The 13,297-nt window shown below is 39.2% G+C and overlaps 1 protein-coding gene across 1 annotated transcript in view; it reads left to right on the forward strand.

Annotated features, from left to right (window-relative positions):
• Positions 1–11,644, forward strand: part of CEP85L (centrosomal protein 85L) — a 114,940-nt gene extending 103,296 nt beyond the window's left edge. The window contains exons 7-13 of the mRNA XM_074580875.1: positions 220–372; positions 602–756; positions 2,303–2,420; positions 2,729–2,779; positions 8,395–8,502; positions 8,882–9,095; positions 9,999–11,644. Of these exons, the coding sequence (XP_074436976.1) occupies positions 220–372; positions 602–756; positions 2,303–2,420; positions 2,729–2,779; positions 8,395–8,502; positions 8,882–9,095; positions 9,999–10,162 (963 nt within the window). The 3' untranslated portion in view covers positions 10,163–11,644. The remainder of the gene's footprint in view (positions 1–219; positions 373–601; positions 757–2,302; positions 2,421–2,728; positions 2,780–8,394; positions 8,503–8,881; positions 9,096–9,998) is intronic.
• The last annotated feature ends 1,653 nt before the right edge of the window (positions 11,645–13,297 follow it).

Here is a 13,297-nt window from a genome sequence, read left to right on the forward strand (position 1 = left end):
GAGTGTTCTGGGCAGAGGTGAAGCAACTGTGGTTTGTGGTCACGTGTGGGTCTATGACTTGGAGCTGCTGGGATTAATCATTCTTTGGTTTTGTTTTCTGTAGTAACCAACCCTTTTAAGCAGCTGAGAGTACAGTTCTTGAAGAGTGATCAGCCTCTGCTTCCAAAGGTGATTTATTTTTCACTGTAATCATAAAACATGTATCTTACTTTCTTCTAGCTTAAAACTAGAGACCGATATATTAATAGCCTGAAAAAGAAATACCAGAAAGAGTCTGAGCAAAACAAAGAAAAACAAAGACGAATTGAAACCTTAGAAAAATATCTGGCTGACCTACCAACGCTGGATGATGTAGAAGGGCAGACTAAACAGGTATGGTAAAGGGAGTTTGTTTTACTGTTTCAATGTATATTTTTTCCCCCACCTGTTGAGGAAGAGAACTGTTTCAATGTTTCAGAAAGCACTGTAGCTATTCCGGATTCTCATACTCAAATAAGTGAAATGAACCTAAGGTTATACAGAATGTAACTGCAAGGCTGTGGCCTGCCACAAGGCCTTTTGCTAATGTGGCACCGTGTCTGACTAATGTAACCTGTGTTAGCTGCAAATTCTAGAGGAGAAGAACAAGCAACTTCAAGAAACTATGACTGAGTTAGAAAAGAAGCTCGGAGAGGCCCGATCGCAGTGCAGAGAAAGAGAGTTGCAACTGGTGTGTCAGAAGAAAAAGGAAAAAGAGCTGGTCACAACAGTACAGAGGTATGAACAGCTGCTTGGGCTGTGCCCTGAAACTGGTGTACTATCCCACCTGATGTCAAGACCTAATGTTATTTGCGCTCTTAATCTATTACAATGCTAATGACTTTTTCGTGGCATAAATATATTACCGTGCAGGGTGACTGTGTAGTGTAATGGAAAATCCAACAAGATTTTTATTTGTGTCAAGTTGCAAGTAATACCGCAGAGAACAGTCTGCTTAGGACACTCTTCACGATCTTTCTTTAAAGATGTGGGACACCGCTGCAATGGCATCATAGGCTGCTGCCAGATAGAGGATAGAATAAACATGTGGAGCAAAGGGGTATTGTGTAGAAGCTGTCAGCGCTCCTATTTGATAACTGTTCTGTCGCGAGCTGTGGAAAAGCTCCCTGGAGATTGGCTGACGGGTATATCAGGGAAGGGTCAAAGATTTAAATAAATTGTAGCTGTTTCTTACCTTTTCACTGAGGGTGGGGTTACTTACAGGGAAATTTAGCTGTAGCTGATCTGCTGTCATTGAACTTGCATAACTATGAAGAAACAAATGGGACAGATATCCATGAGAAGATTACAAATGAAGCATGGAGACATCATTACTCTGGTACATTTTAGATCAGGGGAGCTACTTAAACACTTATTTTTAAAAAAGGGGGAGAGGGGAAGCGGGGAGGAATCACTTAGAATAATTTATGTGGATGTTACTACAGTTCACTGTCCCTCCATTGGATAAAGGTGCATGCCACGGGAGTCTGAAAGTGTTTCCATGATGAAAGGCAAGCTGGCTGTGACACCTTGCCAGCCAAATTGTTGATGCATTGTTTCCATCTTACCAATGAAAGGGATTTTTCTTCATGCCCTCATAATCTAGAGGGGGATCATTTTGTCTTCTCCGAAAGCCTTCAAATAGTTGAGGTGGCCTCTGGTTTCTAAATTAGACAGCAGGATTAACACTAATAAAATGTATTTCCTTTCTGAGAGAAGGTGAGCAGGCAGAGGCCCTAGCTACACCTAGGAGCTTGAGTTGAGCTACAGAGGGTCTGAAGGTCATGCCCTCGTGTGGGAGCAGCTGGCAGGATTGGCTTTACTCTCTCCCTTAGAATTCCCAGAGGGCATGAAGGATAGGCCACTGGTACTCGGTGCAACCTCCAGTTCTGGACTTTGAGAGGTCTGAAGACTCCTCTGATCTATGCTGGTGCTGGCTTTGCTTCCTACGGTAGCACAGAGCAGCTGTGAACACCACAAAGCTCTTCTTTGCTCCTCTCTGCCCTCTCTCCCTATGCCATACTGCTGGAGCTGTGCCTTCAGGGAGATGCAGCACAGAATCTGACCCATAAAACTATTTCTGCATGAATCTATTTTAGTTTCAGTAGTTTAGAATTTTTGCATCATTCATCCACTGTTGGTGTGCTCGTAGATAAGGCTGGATTCTGCTAAGTAAGGTTTTTCAGTTCTTGTTGGAAGGTGGTGCAACTTTCTAATTTTTCACTAGAACACGCAGCCTGGTTTCTGTCAGCACACTTATTTTTTCTTTCATGTTGAATGGCAGTTTACAACAGAAAGTAGAAAAATGCCTGGAAGATGGTATTCGCCTTCCCATGCTGGACACAAAACAGCTTCAGAGCGAGAATGAATGTCTCAAAGAAAAGAATGAGAAAGCCAGTAAGGTTAGTCTCTTGGTGGCATCTTTAACCTTGAGTCCTGAATTTCTTTTTTTTTTTTTTTTTTTTTTACTTTAGAAATAAATATCTCACTAAAGAATTACACATTTGTTGCTAACTCAGATTTCTTTTCAATACATGTCTGTTTCTGTTCCGTATGGTTTTTTTGCGTGAATCAGAGTTAAAATCTCTGTATTGTCGTGTACATTTTCAAAGATTCCATTTAAAATTTATGGCTACACACCTGTAAGCTGGTTTTTACAAGTGGTTCTGGAGAGATTCAAGCCTTTAAATTACTCAATTTTATATTCTAGGTCATAGACAATCAACAAAATCAGATAGCTGGACTGATTTTAGACATGCAGGTAAGGAAGAGTGTATATTCTGTTGTTTACTCTTTACATTTTTTTGTTACTAAAGTTGAATTTCATCCTTTTATCTTCCCAAATAGGAGGCAAAGGTAGAAATGCCAAGAAGTTAATCTAGTAGCCTGTATTAAACCTGTGTTCTCTTTCAGGCTCATAATGTATTTGTTGTTGATGTTTGTATGGTCTAGCATGTTGCTGAAACTCATCATAAAGTGAAAAACTGTTGCTATGTAGCATCCTTATTCTGCTGATCTAGTGGGTGTCATATAAAAACCCTGTTTCAAGTGTGAGGACTGCCTCTGTAAGTAACAGTGAAACCTCCCATCCGACTTTGGGATTCAGATGGTCATCCAAAGTATAAAAGGTGATACTGATTAGGAACTTCACTGCTGAGAGCTTTAGTAGAGACAGGTGCCTTTCTAAACCATACCACTTCACGTTTCACATCATTTAAGCAGGTCCCTGTTCAAGTGGTTTCTGACACGTCAGTCACTTAGACATCTCTCTTGGCGGATCTTAAGCATCTAGGTTGGAGCCAAGGATTTTTTGAGACCGCACAAGTTGTCAGCTCAGAGTCAGTTGCAGCTCTGTGGATTGGATTAACACATCAGGCTCCTGAGACTTGAAAGTTACTTAGTGACGGGGGTTTGTTGTGGAGAAAAGGAAACATTATACAGGTTATAGGGAAGAAGGTAAGACTTGCTCTAGAAAAAGATGAGCATTTAAAAAAACAAACAAACAGCTGTTTTCAGTATATACTGAAGCCAAATTCAATAAATTCTAGTTTCTGCATTCTTCTTCTAGATTGGTATTTGTCTCCATATTTTTTGCTTCCTTGCCCTCCAGAGAGTCGGATGTTACAGGGCTGTCCCTTGAGAATGAAGAAGGTGCTTCTGCTTTGGCTCTGTGTATGTTAGGTTTGGAAGAACAACAAAATGGTAGTAAACAAGCTGCTGAATGCATACTCCTTCCGAAGTGGAAGGGAGCTCTCTATGGAGCCATAATCCAAAAAAGCAGAGAGACACAAAACTGCTTGCTAACACTTGCTAAGGGAAGGTGCTTTCTATTTCCACTTTGCACCCTGGAGCCAAGTTTGCTTATTTGTAGCTATTGAAAGTAAGTTGTCTTCCACCATTAAATTGTTTCCTTTCTCTACCATGTGGGTAAATAGTAGTCCTGGTTCCTGTCAACAGCCATATTTTTGCTTAATTAAATTACAGTGTATTAAATACATCTGTAGAGAAGCAGTAGGGGACTCATAAGTTGCAACATAACATACATCTGTTAAGTGAAAAGCAGAATCAGTCATTTAAGCTTCTCTAGGTTTGAAGAAGACAAAATTCATCAGATTGAGATGTTTTCATGGAGCAGCTTGTTATATGCAAGAATCGTGACATGGGCAAATGTAGTTTTTGATATTTCATAATTTAAAAAAAAGCTCAAATTGAACTCGATAACCTTCCTGAGGTTCTCTGTCCCTCTTCAGAGTTTATTGAAGATTATTTACATATATACTATGTGTATATGTTGTGCTTATAAGAAAAATGCACAACTTGCCTAAATGTATTATCACCAACTTAAATCTTCTCATATTTCCTAAACTTTCTGATCTCTTTCTCTCCATCACCTTTATTTTGAGACTAGTGATCTTTGTGCACATTTATATAGATGGCTGGTTTGTGTGCTTAGTCTGAAATGACTTTAGGGAGCTGAGGCTGGGAAATGCTGAGTAGGTGTGACAGTCTGTGAACAGAGTAGTGTTTTGTTCTCCAGGACTCTCTCTTACATCTCCTGTTTTGAGGTATTTTATATGAGCACAGAAAATAAGATTCGAAAATGGTGTTATCCCTCAGATTACTTGTAGACTACAGCAGCGTCTTTGTATCCTTGATCTCTCTCACCTTCCGCATTTGTTCCCTGGGAAGCGTTGAAAATTAGTTCATTACAAACTGAAATCCCTTATCACAGAGATACAATTTATCTTCAGCTCAGAAGATCTGATTTTATTCCCTGTCTTCTGACATACAGTAAACTTACTCTTGAGCACGTATCAGTTCATTGTTTTTAACTTGCAAGCTGAAAACAAAGAAATTCTGTTTTAGACAGCAGTATATGAAGCAGTACTAGTTTCTATTTGCTTATAATTGTGGTGGAATGATTTTGATCTTTCTTGTATGGTTTTGCTTCATTGATTTGTTGTCCTGAGTGTGAAGGATTAAAATTCTGGTTGGTCGTCACAAGATGCCATGCTGCATATATAGTATATCTTCAGAAAGAGGAAAAATTATAGATGAGAATGGCTTTTAAAAAAAAACCCTGCATCTGCATGATTAATTTAGCTATCACAAAATTAACATTTTTGGCACGAAAAAGACAGTAGACGTAAGATTGTGTGATGCCTGTGTTATCCAAAGTACATCTGTCAATCACAATGAGCCGAAATTCTGCCAGGCTGGGAGTAATGCCACGGAATTCTAACTTTGGAAAGAAAATGGAAAAAGTAAGGATGAAGTATGGAGGACTCATAGAACTGTGAGCACTGGGAAATCATAGCACTACAGGCTCAACCAGGCTGGTGAGCACGTGCTTTTTCTGAGCTTTAAGATAAGGTTAGCAGAGATAGATGTTAGGTGTATCTTCTAGAAGTGGAAATCGGTGTTTATTTCTGATAGTTCAACTCATGAGCTGAACATATGCACATTATTTGGAATATTCTAAAAGTTGTTTTTGGAGTACGTTGCAGTGTCATGTAAACTTAATTGCAAATGTAGTTCTGAAAATACAATGGGGAAGGTAATATTTCGGAACCTGTCTTCCCCACTACCTACCCACCCTCAGGAAGACTGCACAAACATTTAACGCCTGGCGTTGACACCAACATGAAACATGTAAGTGGTAGTACTAATGCAGGTATTGTAACTGGGGCTCTGTGTGTCCCTGAACTTACTAATGAAAGAGAAGTGCATCAAAGACTATTAAAATTTTAAGATACTTGGAAACTGGGAGGGTGTATTGGGCACCTGCTATTACTGTATTGCCCTGTTCTTCTCCTCCTCCCTAAGCATCTTCTGTTTGGCTGCAGGCAGACAGAGCTAGTGGGACCTTCAGCCTCACCCAATATGGCAATTTTTCTCAGTAGACAATGTCTTTAAAAAATCCTAAAGAAGATGATTCAACACCACTGTGAGTTCTGATCATCTGCAAGCACGACAGAGGAAATGCCTGAAGCGGAGCTATTTCCTTCCCTCTCCCGGGCCAGGGTGTTTCCTTTGACGTGGGGCAGGGCCCTCTTTCTTCCTCCCCTCCCTCCCACTAGAGTCTGAAGCTGTGCTTTCTTGCACAGCTTATCTTTAGGATGCATATTACTTCAGCGCTTCCTTTCGAGGGTCATGGTGGTGGTGAACTGAGAAAGCAGGTCAAGAGTGTGAAAACGGTTTTAAAAACAAGTAGTCATTTCTGGGGTTTGCCTGCTGATTCTTGCTACTTACATGAAAATAAAATGTGGATTTTTATAGTTCATATTAAGTGTGTATATTTTAGCACCATTGTTTTCCAGTTTTGCAAAGAGTATGACAAAGTACTGGCTTTTCTCACTGCTTGTGCAGCATTGAGCTGAATGTGTTGGGAAATTTTGTCAAGGCTGTCCACATCCCATGAGTGGCCAGGCTATTAAAATCTCCACTCAGTGTTAGCCTTGCCCTTGCCTCTTCTTACTCCCTGCCTTCTCATCAGCACTAATAATTCTAATAGCTGGCAAATCAATTAAATGGTTTCTTCTCCACTCGGCAGGCCACATACACAGTAAAGGGCAGGCTTGTGTATAGACATAGTCTCCTTTGTGCTACAGTCCTCTGTACTGGTAACCTGAAAGTTTTATTCTTCGTACATCTTAGGAGCAACTTTTCCAGAGCTAAATTGTTTTCCAAAGACCCCAAAGCCAACATAGCTTGACACAATTTGCTGCGGTCGTGTCAAGTGGGGAGCTTGGGGTTGTTTTCTGCCTTTGAATAAGGTGGCAGAGTCATAGTGCAGCAGTTTAAACATATCTTTTACTGAAGAGTGACATCGATCTTCCTATAGCATTTTATTTAAGCTACCATATAGAATTCCCTGTGAGAGAGTTCTCTATTTTGGAAGAAGAACCATTAGGATTGTTCCTACAGAGATTCAAGAAAAAACATTCTTCTGGGACAGTGCCATTCCATAAATTGAGAGCCATCAGTTTGTGAAATGCAACTTCTCCTCTTCCCATCATGGCCTCTGGTTCCGCTCTGTGGAAGGTTACAATCAAAATTGTGCCAAGGCATGCACCATTGTCACCAGTGCTTCAGCTGTATTTTGAGCATGATGGGATTGGATTTGCATCTTATAATTGAAATTGGGCAACAGATTTTACATATTAACGTACTGAGCTAGGGATGAGAATGACTCTTTATATGCACTGTGCTAGTACAGCATTGGATTTGTGAGTAATACCATTAGTGACAAAAGAGGATTTTTTTTTTTCTTCATGAAAGCTGAGATCATCTCTCTGTTTTAAAGTATCAGGAGTTTATATAGTCACTATTCATTGTTATTACTACTCAGATAAGATGGTTTGAATATGCCTCTTTCTGAATTTTGCCAGGTGACCTTGAAAGACACGTACACAGATCTAAAAGCCAACTAGTGGAATAAATATGAGTGCTTTTAACAACAAAGACACCTGTGGTCATGTTGAATTCACACCAAAATATCCACTTGGGAAATACCTCATGATTTCTCAGTTTCAACTCTGTAGGTGAAAACTGGGGAATTGCCAGCAGCTGTTCCCATATTGCAGTGGTTGTTCATTTGTTGCTGCTTGTGACTGATCTGAAAGTCAGTCATGGAAAGCTCTGATACTTAAGTCCAACAACATCCTAGAAACCTACTGTTATTTTCATGACTGAAAATAATAATTATTGTATCTGTTAAAAAATGACATTATAAAGTACAAATAAGTTACTTTGTTGCCTGCAGTTGTTTTTTTCAGCACAGTAGACTTGTATAGATTGTTCTGATTTATTTTTATGTGAATGATTTTAAAGAGCTTGCTGTTCTGTATCAGCTGTCGAAGGCTTGCTTCTCAGTTGTATAGAAGGTGAGGTGAATTCTGTGTTGTGAAGGGTTGTAGGAAGCCCTGACATAGTCTTTGTGGAAAAAGGAGGCCAAAAAAACCCCTTCAGTTACAACTTGGAATTGCCCAAATGAAGCTTAGTTGTCATTAATATGCTTCTTATTTCAAGTGAAATTATTTGATTAGAATAAATGATATTGCATGATTATTTTAGACTTCATGCATTCCGTATTGGAGTAATGTTTTGCATACATACAGTCATCTTGTTTCTAAACAGATACTGCTTATTTAAAGGGTTTCACTAATATTTGGAATAGCTGTGTTAGTATACATAGAGCTATGGGGTCCAGTTGAATATTACCGGGTGAACATGGTAGAAAATAAAAAATGAAGAATTAATACAAAAGCAATAAATAACTGAAACTTAGAAGTTTACTGAGGATGCATTTTTTTGTCAGTGCTAATAAAATGTCTGAAAATCTTAAATCCTTACCTGTGTTTTCATTCAATTTAGTCTACGCAAGAGAAGCTTTTGCAAGAAAAGCTGCTAGTTCAGAAGATGACAAATGAACTTGAAGAAAAAGAAAGGAATATAGAGCAGTTAAATAAAACTCTCTCTGAAGTAAGTAAAAACTCCAAAAACCCAACCCCTGACCACATCAGCTGGGAAGAACCTTATAGAATAATAATAAGATTTCACGGTAGGCCTTTATGAGCTTAATACATACTTGATGTGCTGTCTACTGTGCAGACATAAAATAGATACCGTCCCTACCTCAGGAAGTGAGAACTTCAAGGCTGAAGGCTGCTAAGCAATGATGATGTGAAATAGACAGCCATGTAAAAGCTGTCTATGTGCCATTCTTTAGAGAGGTACAGAAATACTGATTACATGTATGGAATTTTTAATTATATTGTTTGTGGTTTGAAACAGGAAACTTTCTGCTATGATGCATGCTGCAGACTAACTTTCCCCTTTTTCCTATTTACTTTTCACAAAGAACCAAAGACTGATGGAAGAGAATGCCTCCCTGAAGGAGCAGATGCGGCAGGTGGAGCAATCCAGGCAACCAGTATCTGAGAAGATGCCTATAGCAGACCAGTTGTTCAAGGAGATGTCCCATTGCTTGTTTGACTTGAAAGCACTGTGCAGTATTCTTACCCAGAGAGCTCAGGGCAAGGAGCCTAACCTTTCCTTACTACTGGGAATCAGATGTAAGTGATGTTGTCATGCCAATGTTTAGTAGTGATTTGACACAGAGGAGTTACAGTTCAGCGAAGTGGTGCTCGAACTTCACAGCTGGACAGGCCGGTGTCCCCTTTGCTGTGCAACTGGAGCAGTTGTGTGTGAAGTGTACACCTGGAGCTCTCTGGAAAAGCTGGGCTTTTAGTGCACCTGGGCTGCTAAATGCGTATGACTATATGGGTCCTTGCCAAGTCAGGAGAGAAGTTAGCTGGCTCTTCATATGGACCCAATATTTGTGTTAGGTCTTTTCTTTTAACAAGCTTAATAAACAATTGCACTTTTTTTGACCAAAATCTATCATATTCTATTGTTTTCTGAGTGCTAATTAGAATTAGTCAGATAGACCGGTTGCTGAACTGGACCATCAGCAAGGTAGAAAGGTAAAAGTGTAGTGTCCTGTGCAGCAAGAGCTATTACGTGCGACTTAGGCTCATCTGCACTGTAACAGTCCAAAGTACTAGGGAGTGCAGCATATGCCAGTCTCAAAGTCCACAAGACCATTGTCAGCCAGCAGGATGAGTAGTGCAGCAGATCTGTAGTACTATCCTCTTCTCTGAATGGCTGTAGAAACCTCCAAAATATCTAGGAAATGGCTGTTCTACCCACCATTCTCACTGCTGTTGAGATCCATCAGACTTCAGCAGGTCTGGATCTTGGTGCAAACAGCAAAGCATGTCTTTCAGAGAAGCACTGATGGGCTCTGAATTGACTTTAAGTTCACGTGTTACCACATTTCCTTGGCTTTTCATCATACTAAAGCATGATTTGTCTTGATGTAATTAAATTAAAGCCACCTACCCCTTATTTCAAGGGTTGAAATATTCACAAAGTGCAGTTGCTAGAGCTTTAACCTTGGCTGTTGTTTTTTGTAGCGCTGAGCTGTTCAGCTGAAGAGAATGAAAATTACCACAGCACAGAAACCCTTTCGAAGAAGCTCTCGGACGTTTGTCAGTTACGAAAGGATATTGATGAATTAAGGACTATAATGTCAGACCGTTATGCTCAGGACATGGGGGACAATTGCATTACTCAATGACAACATTTCATCTAGTAGCAAATGACTTATTAAATGCTGCTGTGTCACAGGTCTTTGCATTTCTGTTAAGGAGCCATATTGGAAGACTGCAAATAGTGCCGCAGGTGCGTCTCTCTGAGGATTGTGAATATTTGATCTCGGGAGTCTGGTGGGTAGGGGAGAGTCATCGTTTGAGCAGTGGTACAAACTACAAGAAATCTTTTCTCCAAACTACTGAATGTAGGAACAAGCTGTGAAGAATGATTCAGTTGGATACTCTGTTTCCTTCATTAGGGCTCATTTTATTACTTCACCTGGTTTCTGGAATAAGAGCATCAAAACAGCCGTGCTGCCACTACTTGGTCTTTTCCTTCGTCAAGGGTTTGTGTGGAGTTATCTGTGCTCTGAAATTAGAGCAGAGGGTCAAAGGACCTGTAGTTCTGTGTGGTGAAGCCAGAGGCTTCTGCAACCGTACTTCACTTCAGGAATTGCAATTAGAACAATCTCAGAGCAGTACAAAAAGGAGTTGCTTTTCAAGTTGCCTGAAAAATTTGATACAGGAAAGATGTATTTTAGTAATGGATGTCTAGCTTGTTTCCCCAGTAGCAGAAGACCACTAAGTTTTAACTCCTTTATGCAGATGAAGTCCATAAAATGTAGTGCTATCAAACTGTTTTAAGCACTCTGACTTAGCTGTAAGAAATTTCAATTATATGAAGTCTGTGACAAACCCAGAGAAGCTGGAAGGCATGAAACTGCAGCATGGTATGTGGCTGTCAGGAAAAAAAAAATAGACTGTACTTTAATGTTTGTACCATACTTATTTTTCCTTTAGGTCATCTCCGTTTTAAAACGTGTCTGGTCTGTATTCAGTCCCTGAAGGCCTCTGATGAGGTTGTGAACCACCTCAACCATTTCTTACCACAGCTACAAAACGGGTGTTTCGCACTTGGCAAAAATCAGGGCTCAGGACAGAATGTTTCCACTTAGCAGTATTAAGTACTCGGTTATCTGAGGACTGCAAAATTTTCCACATTGTTTGGGAATTCCTGATTTCTCCATTTATGTAGGAAGCAATTACATTAAAAAATTAAGATCATGTTCCATAGTTTATTCAGTGAGTGTCGCTTGGCAGTGCTGTTTCACTCCCGTGGGACAGTTGACATATTAACGCTTCCAATTTCCTGGAACGTTACTGCAAGTTAGCTGCACAGTTATGCATGGTGTAAAACAGTATTTAACTGAAGGAAACAAAAAACTGCAAAGATCAAAACCACTCTCCAGTCACACTGTTAAGAAAATATATGAGCATCAGTTACATATATGGTATTAAAAGAAAGTTTCAAATGACTACGGTGCGAGTCAATCAATTGACCCGTGGTGTGGATAACAGCAGAAATCTCTTAGAAAGCTTAGCAGTTAGAACCAAGTAAATTCTAGGGTAACATTTTTATGGCAAAACTGTTAGTATCTTAAGTTTTCTGATTATATTTATGTTAATAGAAAAAAAAAAAGGTATAGCAATGTAGACTGGTTACCAGTTTTAACTTGGTGATGTTTTGCTTTCAGTTCATTGTTAAACAGTTACCGCTAATGTTGTTTTTATAATTTAGTGATTTATTTTTTTTTAGCTATGTGGACTTATTTATTTTACAGTTTTCTCTATCCTGAACCTACACATGGACTAATTTGTGAAAAACAGTGTTGCTATTTATATTATTGCTACATGGTGTTTTCAGATAGATTAATCTGACTGGTTCAGCTCCTGTGAGCGCTAAAACAGTGTTCAGATGAAATCTCAAGTGGAATTGCCTAGTGTCTCTACTTCAAGGTAAAAACGGAGGCCGTTTTATTCTAAATTTCTATGCTCTTTCTGTAGGATTGAAGGTGTACTTTTATACTAGTGCAAAACTGAAAACAAGGATCTTGACACCAATGGGCTTGCAGAGTTTCCTGTGCCTCTAACAGCGTTGGCTTTAGTGATTAGAGCCTCAGCTCGTACCTTTGGTGTAGTTTGTTGGTTTTGGCCCTGCAGTGAAGTAATAGTCTCCGGTTTATGGCATCTGTCTCATATCAGAATTCAACAATAGCATTTCAGATAATAAACCAGAAGTATTAGGGAGAGGGGAAACACCTAAGTCGTATGTTATTATTTCCTTAGATGGAAATGTTGTACCTATAAAGAATAACCAAGCAACACATTTTTCTGAATTTGGTGGAAATAACAAGGAGTTTAATAGAGCAATTAGAGAGGAGCAGGAGATTTTTTGAGTCACTTTGAACTATTAAGCTGGTCACTTGGCTGGTGTGCCTCCACTGTCCCTCCTGTTAAATGGTGATACTGCACTGCAGAGTTGAGATCAGTAATTGATATTTGCAAAGCACTTCAGGAGCTTTTATGCTCCTCAAGTATTAGTTGAAAGTCTCTCAGGAAGGACGTCCCATTTTATTTGTAATACTTTGATTGCAGTGCTGTAATCTTGTAATATTTTTATTACAGAACCTGTAATATTTATATTGACTTTAAAGCACTTGATTTTAAAAACCCCTGAGTTTATCTGCCTCAGTCAAATTAAAGTAGGGAGGTAAATGATGGATGTATGAGCCAAAGATGCAGACTACCAATTGACTATCTGTAGTGATACAGTATTTTGCTTTGATTTCTTAAAATTTGGCCTGTTGTAGTAGTAGCAGTTACTATATATGCATCAGTTTACGGATGCCTCTAAATGGAATAAGCTTTGTCTAAGATATGCATGATTGTTTAATTGGTTAAAATGTAGTGTGTGTGGTCTCATTCAGCATATTTAATACAGAGTTGATTAATGAATGTTAACATTGGAATTGCTTAGATTTAGTCATGACAACTTTTTGCTGTAGCTGTTAGACAATCTCAAGGGCTGAAAAACGACCGCTGATGAATGGATACTGTACCGTTCTGGCTGTCAGCAAATCTGTACAGTAATTTTTTGTATAGTTTCAGATTGAATTTATACAATCCTTTAGAAGATATCTACAGTAACTACTGTATTCAAGAATGTATTTTGAAAAAGACTTGGAAAGTAACTGTCTTCAGACAAGCTATAAATGATGCTATGTATTTACTATATAGAATTGACGCAGCTCAGTTATGTACATGTGATTTAGGTTGCTCGC

Source organism: Larus michahellis, chromosome 3 (genome assembly GCF_964199755.1).
Source record: "Larus michahellis chromosome 3, bLarMic1.1, whole genome shotgun sequence".
In the NCBI taxonomy this organism is placed as follows: domain Eukaryota; kingdom Metazoa; phylum Chordata; class Aves; order Charadriiformes; family Laridae; genus Larus; species Larus michahellis.